The 24,705-nt window shown below is 58.9% G+C and overlaps 1 protein-coding gene across 1 annotated transcript; it reads left to right on the plus strand.

The window, feature by feature from the left end:
* The first annotated feature begins 2,597 nt into the window (after nucleotides 1-2,597).
* Nucleotides 2,598-24,290, plus strand: DOK2 (docking protein 2). Its single transcript, XM_075910677.1, has 5 exons — nucleotides 2,598-2,841; nucleotides 12,147-12,443; nucleotides 13,321-13,417; nucleotides 19,710-19,891; nucleotides 21,704-24,290. Exons 1-5 carry the CDS (start codon nucleotides 2,779-2,781, stop codon nucleotides 22,637-22,639), a joined length of 1,575 nt encoding a protein of 524 aa, XP_075766792.1. The 5' UTR covers nucleotides 2,598-2,778; the 3' UTR covers nucleotides 22,640-24,290.
* Nucleotides 24,291-24,705: the final 415 nt, after the last annotated feature.

A 24,705-nucleotide genomic window follows, 5' to 3' on the forward strand; every position in this document is an offset into this window, starting at 1 on the left:
GATGTGCACCACCCGAGAAACACAATGGTTGGCTGAGGGTGTTCTGCTAATCAGCTGGGTGGCACCTAAATCTCCCCTGGGCAGCCGCCCAAGCGCTTCGCTTACAGGGAACCCTGCTACCGACCTGGGAGGATGGGGCTGTGGCAAGCGAGCGTGGCGTTCAGCTACAACGGAAGCAGAGCGTGCCACAGAATATCAATGCCCAATCCTGAGCGACTGTCGGAGGGAGCGTAGAACCCATCCTGCCTTGGGGCGTTGCCCGAGCCCGGCCTGTGGGAACGGATTTCTAGGCGCAGTCAGACTCGAATCCGAGCGATATGATTGTTATTAAACAGCGAGCAGTCCAGTCGCAAATGTAGAAAAAAACATCTGGTACCGTGAGCAGTCGTGGGTGAAACCCCCTTCCTCCAATGAGGGTTCTCATTGTCAGTGGGACGGAGAACCAGGGGAGGGTGAATTGGCCACTAGAGGGTGCTCCGGCAGACGCAGACCGACACCTTCGGGGGAACCGGTGCTTAGTTCATGCAAAGTGCCTACCACTGGCTTCCGCTTGCCCCCTGCCCTCCTTTCTCCATGGGCCCCCGTGGGCCAGCAGGGAATCCCACGCCGGGAGCCCATGTGTGCCCTTGCTCCCCTTGGGTCTCTCTCGTAACTGTCGCCTGAGGCCGGGTGGGTCCTTAAAGCACCACCCACGGCACCCAGTTCAATCAAGTCCCACTGCATCAAACGTCCATGCCCCGTTGCCACTGTCCGCGACAGGCTACGCTGCAGCAGGTGGGAGAACTCGGCCTGCTCCTGCCGGCCTGGCCCTGCTCTGGCTGGGTCTCCGGCCTCCAGGAAGTGAAGCCGGTGGCCCCCAGGCCGGGACATTTGCTTTCTCCTGCTTTGCATGACATCTGCTGCCCCTTTTCCATGGAACCCCCTCGTTAACCTGCTCTGACGTGCTGGCAGCAGGGACGAAGGGGCTGTTGCTTTAAAGCTCATAAGGAAAGGGTGAGGCCGGTGCTGAGCGTCGATGCAAGCAACACAAAGAGAGCACAGAGTAAGAGGGAGAGCAGTGACCATGGCCACCCCCTCTCCTGGGAGCTCACAGCCCTGGGCTTTGAGGCTCTTTGCAATCTGAACACAGCTGGGCAGCTGATCTCTGCCGTCCTAATGGATCAAACAAACCTTCTGCCCCTGAAGGAGCCCCTCTCTAATCCAGATGGACCTGTGGATGCCAGGCAATGTTCCCTCTAAACTTTCCCATGCATGTGCAGACTTGTTCCAGCCGTGTGCGGAATAATTTTTCCATGCGCACCAAGGCATGTGCAAATGTGCACCCCCACTAGAAACACAAGCCTAGCTCTGGGCACTCTGCTGATCAGCTGGGCGGCATTGGAATTCCTCCCGAACGGCCGCCCAAGCGCTCAGCTTTCAGGGAGCACTGAGCTCAGGGCACCTTGGGGTATCATACAGAAACATGGGCACCCAGAGACCATCCAGGAAGACTGGGGCAGAGTGGGAGAAGCGGATGCTGACCCAGCCTGCTGCCTGGGCCTTTTCAGATAATGAAATAAAGCCAAAGCCGTATAAGCGGTGTGCATGGGGTGTGGGTTGGAATTGGGTGGTATTCCTTTAAATAGGCCAAGAGCTTTCCAGCAGTGCACACTGTACTCTGCCTTTTAGAAGATGCCAGACATCAGCTAGTGCCCCGGTGCTATTGTAACCCAGACTGTGTTGTTAGGCCTGGCATGTTTGTGCCCAGGTAGTAAATACAGCTCTTTGGGATCAAGCTGGGCCCCCTGTGGTGCCATCAGACTGTTCTTGTGGTGTAGCGAGTGTCTGTGTGTCAGTGTGTACAGTCTGTGCATGTGTAGCCTGTGGATCAAGGAGTACAATTGGTGGAGGGTGTGTGTGTGTCTCGGTGTGTCTGTGCATATAGCTTGGGTGTGTGACTGTGCCTGTCTGTGTGGTAGTGCATACAGCTTCAGTGTGTGTGTGTGTTAGTGCACACAACCTCAGTGTATCAGTGTGCCTCTCGGTGTGTCAGTGATGTACACTCTGTGACTGTGTAGACTGTGGGTGAAGGAGTACAATCGGTGTGGGGGGTGTCTCGGTGTGTCTGTGCATATGGCTTGGGTGTGTGACTGTGCCTGCCTGTATGGTAGTGCACACAGCCTCAGTGTATCAGTGTGCTTCTCGGTGTGTCAGTGGTGTACAATCTGTGACTATATGGGTGAAGGAGTGCAATCGGTGTGCATGTGTGTCTCGGTGTGTCAGCGCTTACAGCTTGGGTATGTGACTGTGCCTTTGGGTGTGTCGGTCTACAATGTGTACATGTGTAGCCTGTGGGTCAGAGAGCACAATGGCTGTGTGTCCGGTCTCGGTGTGTCTTGGTGTGTACAGTCTGTGCGTACAGCCTGAATGTATGCCAGTGTTCCTGTGCAGTCTGTCTGTGGACAGCAGCTACGCCTGTAGCTGCACTTTTTAGTAAGATCACAACACAGGAAGCTGAAGTGAGACATGTACATGTTTAGGAAAAAAACCCAACCCGACCGCACGTCACAGGGTTGTGAAGTGAGATCGGGAGCACGCCCAGCCCTGAAGGCAGAAGCAGGCAGGCGTGGGGGGGGGGGGGGGAAGAGTTAACCCGGAGGGTGGAGAGCCAGGGCCCGTGGAGGGAGAGGTGATGAGCATGGGTGAGAGGTGGGAGGTGTGAAAGATCGAGCCGGATTGCAGGCCTGGGAGGGACAGGAAAGTCTGCGCGGCAGAGGGGCTGAGAGAGGATGCTAGAAGATGGACGAGGTGGCTGTGAAGCAGGGTTTGCTGTACCTCCAGCAGCAGCAGACCTTCGGGAAGGTAAGGACCCACGCTGGCGGCTGGGCCGGTTGGAGGCTGGTTGCTGAAGCTCTTCCCTGGGAACTCCCACGCGCTGCCGGGGGCCCCGGCTGCCTCCGTTCTGCACGGCACCTGTCACGGCTTCGCCATTTTGCCTTGCTGCAAAGCGGGACAGTTCGCAGTGCAGTGCTGGGTCCAGGCTGGGAGCGGCAGGAGCTCCATGCAGCCAGGGGGGTTTCTGCGGGGTTTCCCCGCCTCTCCTGGGAGACGAACCCCCACTTTGTCCTCGGTGCCCGCTACCAGCCCTCGGGGTGGTCGGGATGCCCTGGAGTCCTCACTGATCCAACTGCACCGGCCTCCCCTCTCCGCTGCCCCCACGGCTCAGCGGGGCACAGGCTGCGACTTGCAGCGTTTCCCCCCCTTGTCCTGCCCGAGACCCCAGGAGTGACACCTCCCCCCAGACAGCAGCCCCGGGGCAGGCTGGTCTCCGGCCCTTTCCATTTCTCCAGACCTGGCAAATGGGACTCCAGTCTCGCAGTACAGAGACAGGGACGGTCTGTGCTTGCTGAGGGGGTCGGGGTGCTTGGGGGGGGATTTGTCCCAGTGGCATCGATCCGGGGGCCTGATTGTGATTGGCACACACATGGGCTGGGCTTTACACAACAGCAGTTCTGGCCGGAGTCCCCCCGCCACGCCCCCGGCCTGACACATTGTGCTCCCCGCTTGCTCCTGCCTTCCAGGAGCCAGCTGCTTCTTTGGCTCAGCTCTGCCTTGCTGTGTCATGGCACCTCCCCTCCTGCGCCCCCCCCCCCCCCGTCCCCACCGCCCGCCCTCCTGCAGAGTGCCCCCCAGTTCCCCTCCCCCCGGGCTCTGTTCCGCTGCTGCTTTGCAGCATTTTAGGAGCTTTCCTACTTCCTGCCGAGTCTCTGAGCAGGTCTCAAGATGGCCTGGTTGCAGGATCCCGGCCGGGCTGGGGCTGCAAAGAACTCCCCAAAAGCAGAAGTCGGCACAGCTGGCTGACCCTGCCTTGCTGCCTTCTTAGTTCATGGAAAGGCTGCTCTGGAAATGCAGCGGTCAGGCCGAACCAGGGATGCAGGCCCCAGAGAACCGCCTGCCCTGTGGGGGAGAGGGGGGGAGTGGAGCTGTCAGGGGAGACGGGAGCACATCCGTGGAGAGACAGAACCGCAGAATCCGAGGGTGGGAACAAACCTCAAGAGGCATCAAGTCCAGCCCCCTGCCCAAGGCAGGACCAACCCACCTCAATCATCCCAGCCAGGGCTTGGTCAAGCCGAGACTTCAAAACCTCCAGGGATGGAGATTCCACCCCCTCCCTAGGGAACCCATCCCAGCGCTTCCCCACCCTCCTAGGGAAAGAGTTTTTCCTAATTTCCAACCTAGACCTTCCCCACTGCAACTTGAGCCCATTGCTCCTCGTTCTGCCATCTGCCACCCCTGAGAACAGCCTCTCTCCATCCTCTTTGGAACCCCCCTTCAGGAAGTTGCAGGCTGCTGTCAAATCCCCCCGCACTCTTCTCTTCTGTAGATAAGACACCCCAACGGTGGGTCTACACGGCTGTAAAACCCCTCACGGCACTGGGTCGCTGAACTGGGCTCAGCTGAGTTGGGCCGGCGAGGCTAATAACAGCAATGTACTCATTCGGGCTCGGTCTGGAGCCAGGTGGGGTGGGGAGGGGGGTTCTGAGGCCTCCCCCCCGTAGGTCAAGTGGGAACCTCAACACTGAAATTTTGAAGCTCTGCAGCCAGAGCCCGGCAGCCCAATCAGCTGGCCCGTGCCAGCCGGGGCCTAGTCTTTTGCGGCAGGGTGGATGTATCCTGAGACATCTGGGCGTGAGCCGGGTGACACACGAGGTGCACGGTTAACAGAGTTGAGTCCTGACTGGGCTGCTGGGTCCAACCTCCTCATGGACTCTGGGAAGTTTCGAACTGGGGGATGGAGCTGGCTGCTGGGTCCAGGTCTAGCTTCCGAAGAGAGTCAGGGGGCCAGATCCCCCATGGGTGTGAACTGGCGTCAGCGCCCTTTGGAAAGGACCCTGTGCAGCAGAGTCAGGAACATCAGATTCCCCTTTCTCTGGCTCTCCTGTGCCTGCGGCGTCTCTCCGCATTGACCGCAGTGTGAAAGCAATCAGGCCCCTGTGATGCAGCCGGAGACTGGGGGACTCAAGCTGTTATTAACAGAGGCGGTTCTTTCTCTTGTCCGTCCGTTGACCCGTTGACGCATTGTACAGGTGAGATCTCCCTGGTCCGGCAACCTTGGGACCTGAGTGGTCCAGAGCAAGAGAGTTTGCCGGACCAGGGGAGGTCAGGCTCCAGGGCTCCCCTCCTGGCCTGCCAGATCCACCCAGCGCTGCTGCCCCTGGGCTGCCTGCTAGGGTCCGCTGCCCCCAGCATGGTGGGGCTCTGACCCTGCCCGCCAGCCTTGGGGCTGCCTATCCTCTGCGGGGGCTCTGCTCCAGCTGCCAGCCCTCCGGCCGGGCCCCGCTCATGGCTGCTGGCCCTGTGGGCTGCTGCGGGGGCTCTACTACTGGCTGCTGGCTGCTGGATGGGGTTCCCTGTCCCTGGTGGAGCTCCACGCCGGGCTGCCGGCTTGCTAGACCCACTGCACCCAGCTGCTGGCAGCCTCTCTAGCTTGGGCTCTCTAGTTCCTGCTGGCATGACAGAGGGAGGATTTCCCGATCCCGATCCCTGCCTTCAAGAGTCTGCTGAGTCCCACAAAACAAGCATGGTGCCTGAAGGGGGGCTGGTGTTCCTCTGCTATTTCCAAGTGGCTGCCTCCAGGATAGACAAGGGCACCCTTAGGGTAGGAAACTGGTTGTACTAGGAAACTGGTGCCTCGTGCTCGATGGCAGCCGGGGTGGCGGTGAGGACACGGGGACAGTTTTTTAGAGAAGTGATTTTATAATCTTCAGCAACACACTCATGAAAATATTTTAAAGGGGATTTTAAATTAAGGCCCCGTTGACTGACGCAGTAAATTCTGAAACTGACCGTATTGACCTGGGGTTGGCGCATGCCTGTTCAGTGACTACTCTGCCACTTGAATGGCTCTTTCATAGGTTCAGCGTCTGCTAATAGCACTGGCCGGCTTTGTCACTGTTAAGTTCTCTAGCTCCTCTGCAGAGGAGGCGGAGGCACAGACCAGGGACAGGAAGAGGCAGGCGGGCGGACATTAAGACCCAGCGGTGCCCCAAATTTTTGGGTGCCCTATGCTGCTGCATATTCTGTGTATGGGGAAGGACAGTTCTGAGGCTACGGCTATGCCCACACTACCAGGTTTTTGCGCAAAAACTGGCGGAGTGTCCACACCTCAAACGCATTTTTGCACACACAAAAAAAGAGAGTAAATCGACAGGACAGAGGGATGTTGCCGGTAAAGTTATTCTACTCCCCATGAAGAATACAGCCTCTCCCCGAGTTCTGAATGAGTTATGGACCAAACACTTGGCCGTAACTTGATCTGTTCATAACTTGGACCCTGTTGAGTTACATAGCGATCGCGCTGTTCGTAAGCGCGGGTCGTGTTCGTAACTCGGGGACCGCCTTTATGATTGCTCCATGGGAGCGTTGGTCATAAATGCGAACGGTCGTAATTCGACCATTTGCAACTTGGGGACCGGCTGTAACTCCTTTTTGCGCTACAGCTCTTGCCCAAAAAGGCCGGTGCGGACGCTCCGGAGGGGTTTCTTGCGCCAAAAGAGCCTATCCGAAAAAGCACAGGTGCTCTGATGGCCGTTCTGTTAATGACAATCAGAAGTTTCTTGCGCAAGAGAGTCCATGCAGTGTGGACGCTCTCTTGCACAAAAGCGCTTTTGAGGTGTGGACGCATTTTTGCACAAGAAATTTTTGCGGGAGATCGCTTCTTTCGCAAAAACCCTGCAGTGTAGACAGCCTGAGGCTGCTAACCCTCCAGGACTGTCTAAGAGGTGACGCTTGGCAATCGCGACCATAATATCATTTAATTTAACAACCCCATGGAAGGAAAAATACCACTGCAGCCCAACACTGCGGCATTTAATTTCAGAAAGGGGAACTACACACAAATGAGGCGGTTAGCTAAACAGAAATGAAAAGGTACAGGGCCAACAGTGAAATCCCTGAAGGCTGCATGGGCATTTCTTAAAAACACTATAACAGAGGCTCCACTGATGTCCCTAATTAAAACTCACACAAATAAAATCTAAAAAGCGCCACCCTGGCGAAACAACAACATAAAAGAAGCTTGGAGAGGCAAAAAGGCAGGAGGGGAAGTTAAACCCTAATGAGGGAAATAGAAAGGAGCATAAACTCTGGCAAATGAACTGTAAAAACATGATGAGGAAGGCCAAAAAAGAATGTGAAGAACAGCTAGCTCCAAACTGAAAAAGCAAGAGTAACATTTTATGCTAAGTCCGTTAAGAAGCAGGGAATTGACGTGCCTTTACCTGTGGTTCCGGTGGTGCCCACGTTTTTGGGTGCCCTACGCAGCCGTGTTATTTGTCTCTGCGTAGGAATGGCCCTGGAAGGGAGGAAGATCCCCATCCCTCCACCATCCTTTTTAGGTGACAAATCTGTGGGCCTGCCCTAGATTGAGGATGTTTTGGAACAAACTGAGAAATTCAACAGGAATAAATCACCAGGGCCAGATAACATTCACCCAAGCGTTCGGAAGGAACTCAAATACAAACTGACGGAACTACTAACAGGGGTCTGTAACCTACTGTTTAAATCTGCTTCTGTACCAAGTGACTGGAAGATCGTTAATGTGATGCTGATTTTTAAAAAGGGCTCCATAGGAGAGCCATGCAATTGCAGGTTTCTTACCAGGGAAATTGGTTGAAACTATGATGAAGAATAATATTGGCGGACACCTAGATGATCATAATCTGTTGGGGAAGAGTCAATATAGTTTCTGTAAAGGGAAAGCTTCCTAACCAATCTACTAGAATTCTTTGAGGGGGTCAACAAGCATGTGGACAAAGGGGGATCCAGTGAAACTTCAACTTCTGACCACCTGAGTTACAACATTTTTGTATCAGAGGGGTCGCCGTGTTAGTCTGAATCTGCAAAAGCGGCGAGGAGTCCTGTGGCACCTTGGGGTGTCCAGACTCAGGGGTTTTTTCGAAAAAAAGTAGCCTTTTTTCGAAAAAACTTCACCTGCGTCTAGACTGCAGCCGTGTCCTTTCGAAATTAAATCGAAAGAACGCGGCTTTTCTTTCGACGGTGGTAAACCTCATTTCACAAGGAAGAACGCCTTCTTTCGAAAGTGCTCTTTCGAAAGAAGGCGTTCTTGAATGTAACTAGGGCTTCTTCGAAAGAGAGCATCCAGACTCACTGGGTGCTTTCTTTCGAAAAAGCGGCTTGCTTTTTCGAAAGTTCCGCGTGCAGTCTAGACGCTCTCTTTCGAAAGAGGCTTGCAGTCTAGACATAGCCTAACTGAAGTGTAGGAGCATAAGCTTTCGTGGGCAAAGACCCACTTCGTCAGATGCATGTAGTGGAAATTTCCAGAGGCAGGAATAAATATGCAGGCCAGGATCAGGCTGGAGATGACGAGGTGGATCCAATCAAGAAGGATGAGGCCCACTTCTAGCAGCTGATCTGGAGGTGTGAATTCCAAGAGAGCAGAAGCTGTTTTTGTAGTTAGCGAGCCATTCACAGTCTTTGTTTAATCCAGAGTTGATTGTGTCAAACTTAAAGATGAACTGTAGCTCAGCAGTTTCTCTTTGAAGTCTGGTCCTGAAGTTTTTTTTGCTGCAGGATGGCTACTTTTAGATCTGCAATTGTGTGTCCAGGGAGATTGAAGTGTTCCCCTACAGGTTTTTGTATGTTGCCATTCCTAATATCAGATTTGTGTCCATTGATTCTTTTACGTAGGGACTGTCCTGTTTGGCCGATGTATATAGCAGTGGGGCATTGTTGGCACATGATGGCATATATTACGTTGGTAGATGTGCAGGAGAATGTACCAGTGACAGTATGGCTGATCTGGTTAGGTCCTGTGATGGTGTAGATATGTGGGCAGAGTTGGCACCGAGGTTTGTTGCAAGGATTGGTTCCTGAGTTTGAGTTATTATGGTGCGGGGTGTAGTTGCTGGTGAGAATATGCTTCAGGTTGGCGGGTTGTCTGTGGGCAAGGACCAGCCTACCTCCCAAGGCCTGTGAAAGCGAGGGATCATTGTCCAGGATAGGTTGTAGATCACTAATGATGCGTTGGAGAGGTTTTAGCTGGGGACTGTAGGTGATGGCCAGTGGTGTTCTATTGGTTTCTTTCTTGGGCTTGTCCCGTAGCAGGAGGCTTCTGGGTACACGTCTGGCTCTGTTGATCTGTCTCCTCACTTCCTCGTGTGGGTATCGCAGTTTACAGAATGCTTGTTGAAGATCTTGTAGGTGTAGGTCTCTGTCTGAGGGGTTGGAGCATATGCGGTTGTACCTCAGTGCTTGGCTGTAAACAATGGATCGTGTGGTGTGTCCGGGATGGAAACTGGAGGCATGCAGGTAAGTATAGTGGTCGGTAGGTTTTCGGTATAGGGTGGTATTGATATGACCGTCACTTATTTGTATCGTGGTGTCCAGGAAATTTTTGTAAGTGCAGAAGGGGCCCTGACATACGTCCTCGGCCTGCATTTACAATGGCGCACGGTGCCTATCGTAAATGAGGGTTCAAGTTATGATGCCCCCAACTTGCGACACTTCCCCAGGAACCAACCACATCGTACACTGGGGGCCGCCTGTACTTAGATTTCCAGAAAGCCCCTCCATAAAGGGATTTCACTCTTGGCCTTGTACCTTGTAATTTCTGTGTAACTAACTGCCCCATTTGTGTGTAGTTCCCCTTTCTGAAATTTCCAGACAAGGCCCCTCACCAAAGACTCTTAAGCAAAGTATGTTGTCATGGATACGAGGGAAGGGCTCTCACGGACTGGTTACTGGTTAAAAGACAGGAAACAAAGGGTAGGAAGAAATGGTCAGTTTTCAGACTAGAGAGCGGTAAAATGTGAGGTTCCTCAGGGTTTGTTCTGGGACCAATCCTATTCAACATATTCATAAATGATCTGGGAAAAGGGGTAAACGGTGAGGTGGCAAAATTTTCAGATGATACAAAAGTGCTCAAGATAGTCCAGCGCCAGGCAGACTGCGAAGAGCTACACCAGGATCTCTCAGAGCTGGGTGACTGGCCAACAAAACAGCAGATGAAATGAAATGTTGATCAACGCAAAGCAATGCACATTGGAAAACATAATCCCAACGATACATAATCCCACGCTGTTACCACTCAAGAAAGAAATCTTGGAGTTGTTTTCTGAAAACAGCCACTCATTGTGTAGTGGCAGTCCAAAAAGCAAACAGAACGTTGCACTTCCTCCGTAAACAGGGGTAGCCCAGCAACTTGGGGACAGTGTGTACCCTCCGCAGCTGTAGGGCCATAATGGTACCGGGGTTTGCAGAGCAACTGCCTGTAATCCAGCGATGGGCCATTCAGCCTAGTGCGTGGGCTGCAGGAGTGGCCCTCCTCCGTCTCAGTGGGCTGCAAGGTCGTGACCAAGATGGCCTTCCGGGATAGGGCAGCTTTGCTCACTGCTCTGGTGTTTCTATAACTCGTGGGGGGAGCCGACGGAGCCGGAGCAGCGCTGGGATTGGCTGCAGAGGGAGCGGGCGGCTCTCACAGTGCGTGTGCAATCCGAACGCCCCTTGTGTCACGTGTCCTGGCTTTACGTGCGATCACTTTTGCAATGTTGGTAGGAAAAAACCCCCACGTGGACAGAAACCAGCCGAATCCGGCACCCGTGCATGTCGGCAACGGTAAACAAAATGTCTCATGGGCCAGCCATAGAATCCTGATAGGCCACGTGCTATCTGTCTGTCTGCCCAGCTGTCTGTCCCCACACTCTATCTAGCTATGGATTTTACCCTGCTGCCCAGTGCCTTCTGCATACAATCACTAGTAAAGTCTCTCATAGAGATGTAGCCGTGTTAGTCTGGTCTTGCTGAAACAAAAGACAGGGCTATGCAGCACTTTAAAGACCAGCAAGATGGTTTATGAGGGGATGAGCTTTCGTGGGCCAGACCCGCTTCCACGGATCAAATTGTGGAAGACAATTGGCACGACCATAGATACCAAAGGGATACAATAAAAAAACCGTGAACACATATAAAATAGACAAATCAGATTTTAGAATGGGGGTGCGTGTGTGAGGGGGAGGTTAGTGTCTATGAGATAATGATATTAGGGGTGATAATTGGGGAAGTTGCAGACTTTGTCGAGTCTCTGAGCCTTCAGGTTAACTTGACCTGCACCAACCTAACAGAAAGTCTGAATGAAAAGCGCCATTGGTATTTCTTGCCCAGCATGTGTGTTCAGAGCAGTCTGTGGAGGGGACGTACACACAGCAGCAGCCACCCCCAGAAGTGAGCCCACAAGCAAGGGGGCAAGAGATTTAGGCATGCTGGGTTTGGGCGAAAGTGCTAAGAATAGCCGTGTTGACAGGAGACAGGGCTTTGGCGCCGCTGCTTGGTCTGGTGCTTTGGCGCTGATGCTTCGGCTACCGACCTCTGTGCAGGTTTTTTAGCCTAGCCGTGCGAGCTGCCAACCAAGTCTCGGAGGCTCTCTGGCCGAGACTCAGCGTCCTTGTGGGTTGCCCAGGATGTCTGCAAGAGCCAGTGAAAAGGTGACGCTAAAGGGGAAAATTTCAGAAGCCACGAAGGCCCAGCCGTGTCTAAATGCCTCGGGGGATCCGGAGCCAAGTGACTCTGGAATCCAAACCCCATTGATTGACAGTGCAATTTGGAATCTTAACTCACAGCTGGTTCTGAACTTGTGATCCTCGGGGCTCTTTTAAAAACGACCCTCCAGGCTGGTGGCGTGGACCACGCTTTCCCGGCCAAAAGAGGCGTGTTTGCGCAGTAGCTAGCGGGCGGTAAGCCCCAGCGGACTGAAGGCGCTGCAGATGTGCCGGTGATTTAGCTAGTGAGCATCAACGCAGGTGTGTTGCTCTACGGTTAAACTTCACTAGTTCCCCCCCGGTTAAAACCTGCCTGTGATTGTCTCCCTCGAGGGTTTGCTCTGTGCGCACGCCTCGTTTGGCAGCGAGAAAAGCCTGTGGCGCTAGGTGTAAAAACACAACTTTTTTGTTTTTTGCCGTGGAGTTGTAGGCAAAGATTTCGTTTTCCAGTGAAAACAAACTGGTTGCCCTGGAGAGGCCGTTTGCAGCCCAGGCCTTGCAGCCGTGGGCTGCTGCCTGGACGCCAGGGAGTGAAACCGCCTAGGAACCCACAGGCAGAGCTGACTAACCCCCCGCATGTGTCTGTTCCTTTTGCCTCCCTCCCCCGGTCAGAAATGGAGGAAGTTCTGGGCCGTGCTGTACCGGGAGACCCCCTGCTCCTGCGCCTACCTGGAGCTCTACGAGGGCTCCGGGCCCCCCGCCCCCGAGAAGCCCAAGAAAGCAGAGAGCGGCAAGAAGCTCATTAAGCTGAGTAACTGCGTGCACGTGTCTGAGGCGAACGGGGACACCAGCAGCCCCAAGGAGACTGTCCCCTTCATCCTGGAGACCACGGACAAGCGCTACCTGCTGGCCACGGACAGCACCGAGGTGGCCCATTGGGTTGGCGCCCTCTGTGAGGTGGCCTTCGCGGTGAGTGTGCTGGTGGGGGGCGAGGACTTAAAGCGACTGGGACTTTTCAGTTTAGAAAAGAGGAGACTGAGGGGGGATAGGATAGAGGTCTATAAAATCATGAGTGGGGTGGAGAGGGAGGATAAAGAAAAGTTATTTATTAGTTCCCTAAATAGAAGAACTAGAGGACACCAAATGAAATTAATGGGTAGCAGGTTTAAAATGAATAAAAGAAAGTTCTTCTTCACACAGCGTGTTGTCAACCTGTGGAACTCCTTGCCAGAGGAGGCTGTGAAGGCTAGGACTAGAACAGAGTTTAAAGAGAAGCTAGATAATTTCATGGAGGTTAGGTCCATAAAAGGCTATTAGCCAGGGGATAAAATGGTGTCCCTGGCCTCTGTTTGTCAGAGGCTGGAGAGGGATGGCAGGAGACAAATCGCTTGATCATTGTCTTCGGTCCACCCTCTCTGGGGCACCTGGTGCTGGCCACTGTTGGCAGACAGGATACTGGGCTAGATGGACCTTTGGTCTGACCCAGTACGGCCGTTCTTATGTTCTTATGTTTTTATGAGGAGGGGCCCTGAGGGGCGAGGGGAGGCCATGGATCTCGGGGGAGGCCTTCAGGGGGGTGGAAGGATGGAGCAGTGACTGTCTAGGGGGTTGCAGGCCCCGGGGAGGTCGGTGCTCCAAGAACCGGGGCTCCCCTGGAGTTGGGCGTGGCAAGATGGCCGCTGAAGTGTCCCCATGGTCCTCTCTCAGGCTGGCTCGGGGGTCCTCTCGTCCCTTCCCAGGGCAACTGGAGCTCAGTGCTGGGGTGGAGACGCTCCATAGGCTCCGATCAGCGTGGCTGGCTCCGGGCTGCCCCGCACTCACCCCCTGCTCTTCCTTGGCGTTCCAGAGGAGCCGGGAGGAGCGGAAGGCGCCCGCGGGGAAGGATGGTCAACTGGGCTCGCTAGCCATGGAGGAGAACTCCCTCTACAGCTCCACGATCAAAGGTAAGGCGGCAACGGGCGCCCCGCGCTCTGATAGACCAGTGGAGGGCACCCTGCCACCCCCGGGCCGCACGCAGCCCCTCAGGGCTCCACTCCGGGCCAGCGAGACATTTTGTTGCCCACGCGCAGGGCAGATTCTGCTGGTTTCCGGCCACGTCGTTTTTTTTCCTACCGGTGTTCTTAAAGTGACAGGCACGTCCAGCCCAGGCAGGTGAAGGGAGGGGTGTGCGGATCACACACAGCACCGACTGTGAGAGCCGGGCGCCCCCTCTGCAGCCAGGCCCAGCGCTGCCACGGTTCAGTTGGCCGGCGCCCTGCACATTCTAGGGACGCCGGCGCTGTGAGCCAAACCCCCCATCTCCAGAGACTGTCTTGATTACCAGGAACTTGCCGGAGGTGTTCCCCACTGCTCCCTTTGACCGAACGCCGTCATTGGGAGCACTGGGAGGCGGTGCTCCCCCAAACCCCGTACCCCCACCCCCTCACACTCCTCCCCACTAAGACCCCAGCCAGCTCTGCGCCCTCCCTCCTGGCCAGACCCCCCTACCCCCCGCTGAGCTGAAGGAGGGCCCCTCCTGCGGCCTGGTTTGCCCATCGCTGAGACAGACCAATGGTCGGCCGTGCACTGAGACGGCCGTGAGGAGGAAGACCTGTGGCCGTAGCCAGACAGGTGATGTGTGGCCAGCCGGACGAGCTGAACAGCCCCCAGGCGGAGGCGAGGCCCAGCCGCGATGCAGCCCCCCGCAGCGCGAGTCAAGTGGTTTGCTTTCTGTCGGAGAGGAAGCGAGGGAGCTGGGTGCCGTGGGGAGGATGGAGTAATAACACCCTGCCCGATGGAACCCGCAACCACGGGCGAGGGTGACGCAGCCGTCACCCCCGAGCTCCAGGGCCTCCAGAGGGGCAGGGCCTCTCTCTAGCTCTTGCTACCGCTGCTAGGAAATGTCAGCTCATGCTTCCCCTTTGCGAAGGGAGAGGCCCAGCTGCTTCCGACGCACGCACACGCGCAGGCGGGAGCGGAAGGTCCCCACGCCCTGGGGGCCGTGCGCTCGAGTCCAGGGACGTCCGGACAAAGCGTCCGGTTGATTCCTCCGCGCGCAGGCTCACGCCTCTAGCCACAAGCACCCGCTTGGCTGCCGCTCGCGCCTTTGCCCCTGGCTCGCTCCTGCATCCAGAGCCGGCCTTAGTGGCAGGCGAGCCGGGCCGCCATTGTCAAGGGGCTGCCGAGAGAGCCAGTGTGAGGGGTGGCCCAACCTCCCGAATCTTCCCCCAGGTTTCCCTGGTTACTCCCCAACTGTTTTTTTTTTTGCTTGACAAATTTTCGTCCGGTATTTTTTTTTAATCCATCCGGCAACCTTACGGGTGAGCAAGGTGGTCGGTTAGGACTGGCCCTGCCTGGATCTAGCTGGACTCGGTTGCATCGTTCCACATTCATCCCTCAGTTGCCAGGTGACTAGCATCCCCTGTGCATTTTGCCTTCCAAAGCCACCCGGTCCCATTTCTAAGTAGCATCCACCACTGACCGGTGCTCAGGGAGTAACCAAGCCAACCCAACGTGGACTAGAACCTAGCCCTAACCCTAGGGTTAGGGTTAGGGTTAGCAGCCTAGCAGTCCAGGGACAAGTGGCCGTCACTTCATTCATCCTGCCAACAACATGCCCCTGCCTCTTAACAAAGCAGCAAATCAACATCACGAGGAATCTTAATATAACACGACTTCCCAAGGGTCATTCCGTAGGACGCGTTTGGGCTCTTGGGCGGCGTTCCCTGCAAGCTGAGCACGTGGGTAGTGGCCCAGGAGAGATTCAGGTGCTGCCCTGCTGATTAGCAAAATGCCCACAGCCGGCAATCTGTGTGTCTCCTGGTGGTGCACATCCACACTTGCCTCAGTGCACGCAACAAAATTTATTCCTCACGTGGATGGAAAAATGGAGAGGGAACACTGCTCATAGGTGCACCCTTATTCATGTGCCTCTCCTACGCTGTTTTTTCCCTCCTACCTCTCCTCCCTGGCACATGAAGCTTTTGCTTGTTACATTCTGGGGTTCATGAATTTGCCAGCCATCAGAAGCCCTTTGGAGAGCTGGGAATGGCTCTGAAACTGTTGCAGGCATCGCTGCAGCACGTCAGGGTCATGTCTACATTGCAAGCCACATCTCCAGAGAATCCAGGGCGCCAGTCTCAGAACACAGGCTGGGGTGCTAGACCAGGTTTTGGAGTGGGGGGGGGGGGTGGTGCCGCATCCCCCTTTCCCCTGTCTGTATCCCTCACCATCCCCTAGAGCTGGCACCAGCCACCAGGATCCTGCATGTGGGGCCCGGAGGGGGAGCCCCTGGGCATGAGACCAGTAGCAGAACCCCCAGTCGGGATCCCAGAGCTGAGCAGAGCATGGGGCTGGTGGCCTCGTGGGGCACTGAGGGCTGGGGGCAGAGCTGAGCGGGGGGGGGGGAGGGCAGTAGCAGAGCCCCCATACGGCAGAGGTACTGGGCCAGTGGCCATGCCAGCCAGCAGGGGCCCAGCTGGAAGGCGGGGCGCCCCCGGAGAGAGCGGGGGATGGCACTCAGGCGGGGCGAACCCACCCGTCGGAGCCAGGAATCTGAGAGCATAGGGACGTTGCCAAGGCTACAACATGACACTGATTTAGCCAAAGGGCGGGGGGGAGGGGTACTAAACGTGGGTGCAAAGCTGAGCCTGGAGAGAGGAACTGCAGCTCCGGGGGGAAGGAGCAATTCCCGGGCGCACGGCCCCGGTCTCGCTGCTGCACGGCACTGTACCCCGATAAGAAGCAATGGGGAACGCAGCGGCCGCCCCGGGCCGCATTCGCTTGGCTATTGCTATTTGTGCATCTGAGTGCCTGGGAGCCCTCGCCACAGACCAGGGTCCCATGGTGCTAAGGGAAAGAACCCCCTGCACCGCTTTCCACCTTGCTGCTAACTTTGAATCTGAGGATGGCCACAGCGGCAGCTCAGCCCTGCTCTCCGCAAGACGTGTCATGGAAAATCAGCTTCAAAAATAGCCCTCGTGTGCTTCCTGCTTTGCGGTTTGGCAGCACCGAGCCTTGCGCTGATAACCGGCCGCTCGCAACTGTCCGGACGCCTTCGAACCCTTATCTGTCTTGCACCGCTTCCCACCAGAGCCGCCCCCCCGGCAGGACACGCTGGCTCCCACGCCCCCCGGGTCCCGGGAACAGCCATGGCTCGGCTCCCCAGCCGGCAGGCCAAGGAGCGCAGCGGGTGGGTGGGGGGAGCTGAGTGAAGTGAGAGGCGCATCGGGTGGGGATGGGGGTGAGGCAGCCAGCAAGCGCATGAAAAGGGAAACGGAGGCACTGGTTACGCCACTGCCTCGCAGGGCAACCTTGGGCCAGTCACTTCTCTATGCCTCATGTTCCTCCTTTGTGCAACGTTAGTGAGTCAGCGCTGCGGTGGGCGTGGGGCTGGCCAGATGGAAGGCGTGTATAGGGAAGGGTTTGAAATGCCGGGGTCAGAAGGGGCATTTCTCCCTCTGCCCCCGTCTAGTGCAGCTGATGCCAGCAAACCCATGAGCCGCCCGCCCAGGGTGTGGCTCAGCTGGCCCAGCCGTGCAGAGACCCTGGCCTGTTGCAAGCGTCCTGCTGCGTAGCCGCATCTCTGGCTCAAAGGCAGCCTTGAGCCCCACGGACCTGGGACCCCTTCTAGGGACGTGGGGAAGAAGCAGAGCCAGATTCTCCCACAGCCCGGCGAGAGCCCAGGGGGGTGCCGATCGCTGCAGCTCACGTTTGCCAATAGGGTTATCCGTGCAGGGCCCTCCGTAGAGCCCTAGAGCATCCCCCCCCCATTCCAGGGCATTGCTCTTGGCTCACCAGCTGAGCTCACCAGAATAGGCCTGCCCAGCACACTTGCGACATGCACACGCGTGTGTGTACACACACATTTGCACACCTCACCCCCTGGGAATATATCCAGGGACTTGCATGTGCAAACGCTTGCACCAATGCACTTGCCTGGGCCCCAGATGTGCAGGCAAACTCACAGGCATGTGCACACATGGGAGCAGGTGCCGCCTTTGTCTCACCCACAGGAAGCCTTTTATCTGCAGGATTCAATAGCAGCCCTGGCAGGGGAGGGAGAGCACAGGGCCAGATCCACGCCGGGTGCCCATCCAGGGGTGAATCCCAGGGTCTGATCCACGGCCCCTCTCCCGTGGCCTCATCTCCACCCGGTGTCTGTCTCCAGCTCCTTCCGCTGGCAGGGCGGCGGCCCCATGGCGAAGGGGCCGGTCTGTGCCCTGCAGCCGGAGGGCGCTGAGGTGCTCTGCTCGTAGCCAGTGACCAGCCAGGCTGCAGGGAGAGTTGGCGGGGCTAGATGATAGCGCTGGGAGACAGGCCTGTCCGGGGATGACCTGCGGGCAAGTGAGGTGCCAGGGGAGTGGGGGTGCTCTCGCTGGATTGGCAGCGCAGGGGGAGCTCTCCACTTGGCTGCCTTTTCATGGGGCTGCCAGGAGCAATGTTCCCGCTCTCCCTGCCCCCATCTGTGCGTGGAATAAATTTTGTGCTATGCACGGAGGCATGTGCAGATGCGCACCACCCACCAGGGCAGAGGCGGGGAATTTTGGGGGTCGGGGGGCACTGACCCAGCGAGAAATCAGTCAGGGGCCGCCCACGAGCGAGAGGCAACAAACCAAAACAAAACAAAACAACAACCAACCCGAAACGCCCTCCCCCTCACTGACACGTGGCCCTGACTAAGAAGGAGAAAGACATTTCCCTCGCACACCAGGGCCTACGGGGCCCAGCCCTGTAGCTTCTGTGTGCTCCACCCCGCGGTGGGGGGTCCGGAGCGCCGGGGGGAGGCCTCAGCCTCGAGGGCTGGCTCCATGCAAGCCGGGGGCCGCATGTGGCCCCTGGGCCAGACGTCCCCCACCCTGCACTAGGGCATAGGGCCCAGAGTGTCCTTTAGTGAGTGACCCGGCCCCTTCCCCCAGCACTGGGGGGCTTTTAGGGCGTCTGCCCCCCCTCGTATCCACGGAGCAAGCCCAGTGTGACTCTAGGGGAGTTGGGTCAGTTTGGATCCCACAGGTGCCGGGGGGCGGGAGGGGGGTGTCTGGAAGGTCTGAGTCAGAGGCCGGCCCCGGACGCAGCCACGTTCTGCCCCCGCAGAGCCGGGGGACACGAGGGCCCCGGGGAGGCCGCAGAGGCGCCGCACACCTGTGCTGAGCCCGAGGGGGAGGCGGCGGGAGCTTCTGCATCTGCCGTGCCCCTCGCATCCCCAGGAGCAGGAAGGATGTGGTGGGCTCATCTCGAGGAAAGCTGTGTCACGCCGGGGGTGGGGCCCCGGGGTGCAGCAGGGGACAGACAGGGGAACTGACACCTGTGGGTGATGGTGAAGGAGCCGCCGGGGGAGGCCGGCAGGCGGCAGCGAGGCGCACGGAGCCGACAGGCCTCCTTCCCCGCCGGGGCCGCGTCCCCTCGCCGGGGCGCTGCCGACCTGTCGGAAAGCCCTTCCCCCCCCGCCTCCTCCGGGTGTGGCAGGGGACGAGGGATCTGATCAGCTGATCTGCCGTGCAAATGCCAGGGGGGTGCTGGGCCGCCAGACGGGCACACGGCCGGCAGCCTGGAAGGCGTGCACGGCTGGTGGGGGGGCCTGCCTCCGCCGGGGCCGCTCGAAATGGGGGAAGTGGGCTAGTGCGCGGGAGAGGCCGTCGGTGCCAGTGGCTGTCTGGGCGCTGGGGGGAAGATCTGGGGGGGGGGGATCCAGGGGCGTCGGGGCTCCCTGCCCACCCAGGGACGTGTGGGGGCCTCTCCTGCTGCACCTCCCAGCCGGGAAGCCGTTGCCTTTTCGGAATGTTTTGCAGACGAGCCAGAGGGAGGAATTGGCCCCGTACCCCACCCCCCAGTGATAGGGCAGCTCTGGGCAGCACCTCACTACCATCTATCGGCCTCTGGCCTGCCACCTGCCACCTCCCAGGGCACGCCAGCTGCCACATCCCAGGACGTCACCCCCCGCTCTACCCATTGTACGATAGTGCCTCTGCCTCACACGGGCTGGATGGGGTCCCTCTCCTCCGGCCTGCCCAGTGGCGCGTTCTGCTCTGGGCTGGTTATGTAGGACGCAGCCAGGTCGGGTGGTAACCGGCCCCCCTCCACTGCCGGCCCTCCTTCTGCGGTTGTCACATCAGCAGATGACAGGACTGCCCGGGGATGTGTAATTGAGTTGCAGGGTCCCGGCGGTAGGGCGGAGAGGGGCTCGTGCATTCGTGCAAAGTGCACGAGGGGCCGTGCGGCACGGCCAGCTGGCTCACGCCTACACCCCTCCCTGTGCAGGGGCGCCCACGAGGGAGTTCCGCGTGGCAGTCCGGACCACGGAGTCCTCTGAGCGCTGCCAGCTGTGGGGCAGCTTCCTCCTGCGGGCTGAGGAGGAGGCGCTGGAGCTGTGGGACCTGCAGACGGGGAGCATGCTGTACGCCTGGCCGTACAGGTTCCTGCGGCGGTTCGGACGGGACAAGGTAACCGCAGGGCCGGCGGGAGGGAGCGCAGGGCGGGGGCCGGGGACCGGCAGATCAGGAAACGAAGCAGGAAATGTGAAAAAGTCAAGCAGCCTCCCGTCAAAATGGCCGGGTTTGGAGCAGCTGTCGGCTGGCTGGCGCTCCCCTGCCGGCGGCTGCTGCGCTTGCTGCCAGTGGGATCTGGGAGACCAGCGCTTCCCACAGCTGGCGCTCCTGCCCGCTCACTCCAGCCTCACCTACTGGGAGCAGGAGGCCTCTGCTTCCCCCCAGCCAGGAGCCTGCTAAACCTGGGGCCGTTTGTGAACTTCTCCAAGATAATACACGAGCACTCTCCCGCTGGGGGACGCTGAGCCTAGAGTAGCTGTGTCCCCTCTCATTTTTTCCCCATCCATGTGTGGAATAAATTTTATCGTGTGCACCGAGGTATGTGCGGGTGTGCACCACCAGTAGAAACACAGGCTGCTGGCTGGGGGCGCTCTGGCAATTATCTGGGCGGCATTGACATCTCTCCTGAGCGGCTGCCCAAGCGATCAGCTTACAGGCACCGCTGGCTGCGATGTCATCGATTCCTAGAACAGGAAGGGACCTCGAGAGTCAAGGCCAGTGCTCTGCCCTCCGGGCAAGACCAAGCATCGTCTAGATCGGGGTGGGCAATAGTTTTTGATGGGGGGCCACTCCAAGAATTTGGAAAGTGGTCGAGGGCCGCACGCTTCCTTGATATTAATGGAGATGCGGGGTTTGGGATGGAGGTTAGCTGCAGAAGGGAGGTTGGGGTAAGGGAGGGGGCTTGGTGAAGGAGGCGGTTGTGACCTGGGGCACTGGACTGGGGTGCCGGGGGTTGGATTTTGACTAAGGGCAGGGAATTGGGGTGCAGGAGGGGGTACAGGGGATTGAGGTGCAGGGGTTTGGGTTGTGAGCTAGGGCAGGAGAGGACTGTGGTCTGGGGCAGGGGGTTTGGGTGCTGGATCTGGGAGGGGATATGGGTGCAAGAGGGGGGCAGAGGAATTGGGTATGTGGAGTAGGAGAGCAGGAGTGGGGGGGGCAGAGGGTTTGCGGAGGGAAGGACTGGGGTGCCAGAGGCAGGCTCTGTCCAGGAAACTTACCAGCCCAGCACTTTCCTGAAGCAGCCTCCCTGTTTGCCCTGACCCTGCACAGGCTGCAGCCATGTGCTCTGTGACTAACTACAAGCCCGGGAAGGGGAGGGGGCGTGGTGCTTCTGGGCTGCCTGTTATTGAAACAGGCGGCTCCCATTGGTCAGTTTCTGGCCCCAAACCGGCCAATGGGATTGTGCCGGGGCGGGAATAGTTCCCAAAGCCTTCCCCCCTCTCCCCTCCAGGCTCACAGATTTGAAGACGAAACCGCCCGGCAGCCACGTTTCTGAGCGGCGTGCGGGTGGGGCGAGGCAAGTGGGGAGCTTGCCTGGGGCTCCCCGCTGCGTCCACGGGACGGAGCCGGTGGTTTGCCCAAGCCCCATCTCACTCATCTCTGATAGATGCCTCCTTGCACAAGCCAGCACCCTTGTAGGGAGATTGGGCCCCCTTTTGTGTCAAGGCCTGCAGGAGAGTTTTCTAGGGTACAAACCCTTCAGCGAGCGAGGCGAGAAAACCCTCCATACTGATGGGTGGGGTGTAGGTGAAATGGCCTTCAGTACAAGTCACCAGCGGGGTTTGACCCCGGCGCCTTCCATTCCCGAGCACTCGAGGGCAAGGAGAGGTAGTTGGCTGCGGTAGTAGGTTGTTATCCCGAATGGGGAGGGGATTGTGGAGGGTCGCGCAGGGAATCTGACCTTGCTTGGCTTTGCCCCTCTGCCAGGTGACCTTCTCCTTCGAAGCCGGCCGCAGATGCACCTCTGGAGAAGGCAACTTTGAGTTTGAGACGACGCAAGGCAACGAGATCTTCCAGGTCATCGAGTCAGCCATCAACGTGCAGAGGGGCCTCGGGGCCGACGAGCCGCGGTGGGGCAGCCCGGCGGACGACGCTTTCAGGGTTCCCGTGCCGGTTAGGACCCTGAGCCGAGCCAAGGAGGGCGAGGACAGGGTCGCCACGGGGGGGGCCCTGCTGCACCAAGCCAGCACCAAGTGCCTCTCCCTGGAGTCCAGCTTGGAGGGGAAACCAGCCAAGGGCAAATCCGTGAAGCCCACCACCAGCTGCCCCCTGTCCGGGGAGCCCACCCGCAGCTACACCGCCCCTGCTGACCCCGAGGTGCCCTACGCGGAGCCCCGTGACTCCATCCGGCTGAACCCGCAGGGCAGAGCCAAGACCATGGAGCGGGCGCGGAAGGCGGTGGCTCAGAACAAGGCGGCCCCCGAGTGCGAGTACGCCGTGCCCTTCGACACCATCGCCAAGTCCCTGATGAACTCCGAGTTTGGCAGCTTCCTGTGTGGCTTCGAGGAGCCACAGGCCTCGTCCCCGCTGTACGACAGCATCGACGAGGTGGGCGCCAAGAAGCGGAACCACACGATCCCGCACTCCAAGCCAGAGCACATTTACGACGAGCCCGAGGGCCTGCAGGCCCACTCCGTGTACGACGAGCCCGAGGAGGTCCGAGGCGAGGCCTGGAAACTGCAGGCCACCGCGGAGGACCCTGTGGGCCACGAGTACCCCTACAACCCGCAGCGGGATGACTACTCCGTGCCCAAGAGGGCCGTGCCCATCCTATGCCCCGTCGCCGGGCCAGGGGACGACTGGCTCGGGGAGACGGAGTATGACAACGTGGCCCTGAAGTTCATGAAGAAGAACGCGCAGTGAGGGGGGGCGGAGGAGGAGAAAAAGGACTTTCCATGCTGCCGGGCCACTTGGCCCCGGGTTCTCGAGTCCGGGCGGAGACATGTCCAAGAGCCGTTGCTCTGCGGGGCGAATGCTGGGTCCGCCTGGTGGCTGAAAGCCTGTTTGGGCCTAACTGTCCGGCAGGGGAGAATGAGAGAACCCAAGTACCTGGCCCTTGGGCCGAGACTGACTATACGCAGGGCAGGGTCCATGACTTGCTGTATATTGCTTGCTGCACTCACACGGTGGTGGCAATTCATGTTTAAAGTACAAAAAACACTGCCCCCAAGGGCCGGGGTTACTCTTCCCTGCCCAGAAGGTGTCCCTGGGCATTGCTATTAAAAACCGCAGTCAAACCGGCGGCTGGGGCGACATCTGGGGCCTCTTTCCCCCTGACATCCGTGTGTCTGGCCAGGCATGACGGGCGGCAGATCCTCCGGCCCCTCGTGTCGTCAGATCCCGGCCGATGGCTTTCTGGAAGTCGGGCGCGGGTGAAACACAAGCCCCTGGGGTCGATGCAGGGGAAGCTGGGTGCTCGCCGGCGGCCGTGCATGCGAAGGGCCAAGCAAGCGGTTCAGACCGTGGCACGGGCAGGACGCTGGCCAAGCTGGGGAGGCGCTCGGGTGATATTGGCCTGGGGGGACCCATTGCAATAGGCCCTCTCCTACGGGCCATTGGACGCTGACTCGGGGGAGCCGGCCCCTGGCACAGCTCTGCCGCTTCCAGGGCCGCTGGGGCGCGTTCGAGTGCCATAGGGCTGCTCTGGCGCGTCCCTGGCCCGGCTGGTGCCAGGCATCACTCCCGGCGACGTTACAGGGGCTGCCTTTTCCCTGCCCCACTCCCTGGAGGGGGGACCCCCCTGCCTCTGAGGGTGGAGAGCAAGGCAAGGCAGGACTCGTCTTCAAGGAGCCTGGAAGATGCAGGTTTATTCCTGCGCGGGCAGCTCCCGGGCAGCCAGCCTGCCTCTCTCCCACAGGAGGGCAGTGTCGGCCCACGGTAGGGTGCCCGGCCCAGGTCTCCCACGCCCCTGGGGTTCCCGGGAACATGATTAAACATGAGGGTCTGAAAAAGAACCGACAGGAGGAAGGAAAAGGGGGGAAGGGAAACCCGAGTGGAATGGAGGTTCCTGTTCCCGAGAAAGGGGCCCAGGGGTCCGTGGGGCTGCCCCTGGGGCGGAGAAGAGCTTTCGGGGTCAGCGGTCCGACAAGGCCCTGGCTGGGGGGCGGCAGGGACGGCCAGCTGCAGGCTGGGACTCCAGGGCCGGGCCCGTCCCCAGCGGGCTGACCCCCGACGCCTGGCAGGGTTGGGGTGTGCCGCTCGGGCCGGAGTCCTGCTCCGCGGAAGGTGGGGGATGGGGACAGGTGGGTGCCCCTGAGGCTGGCTGGTGCCCCCCAGCGCTGACGGGGGAGGCTCTGCAAAATCCACCCTCCCCGCCAGTACGTCGGTGCAGGGGGTTGGGCTGGGTGCTCAGCGGAGCAACCACCTTCCAGAAAGGGGGCAGCCCCGGAGCTCTCCAGCTTCCCTTATGCTCCCCGTGCTCTGCCATCTGCTCCCATTCTCCAGGCTGCTGCCCCCCCCCGCACCTCTTCTGTGGAACTGGCTGAGTGGGGGGCTGGCAGGGGACAGGGGGAGGGGCTGGTTGAGTGAGGGGGGGCTGGTGGGTGATAGTGGGAGGGGCTGGCTGAGTGGGGGGGCTGGCAGGGAACTGGGGAGGGGCTGGCTGAGTAGCGGGGGCTGGTGGGTGATAGTGGGAGGGGCTGGCTGAGTGGGAGGGGCTGGCTGAGTAGGGGGGCTGGTGGGTGATAGTGGGAGGGGCTGGCTGAGTGGGGGGGCTGGCAGGGGACAATGGGAGGGGCTGGCTGATTGTGGGGCTGGCAGGGGACAGTGGGAGGGGCTGGCTGATTGTGGGGCTGGCAGGGGACAGTGGGAGGGGCTGGCTGATTGTGGGGCTGGCAGGGGACAGTGGGAGGGGATGGCTGAATAGCGGGGGCTGGTGGGTGATAGTGGGAGGGGCTGGCTGAGTGGGGGGGCTGGCAGGGGACAATGGG

This window comes from Pelodiscus sinensis, chromosome 28 (genome assembly GCF_049634645.1).
Source record: "Pelodiscus sinensis isolate JC-2024 chromosome 28, ASM4963464v1, whole genome shotgun sequence".
NCBI lineage: Eukaryota > Metazoa > Chordata > Testudines > Trionychidae > Pelodiscus > Pelodiscus sinensis.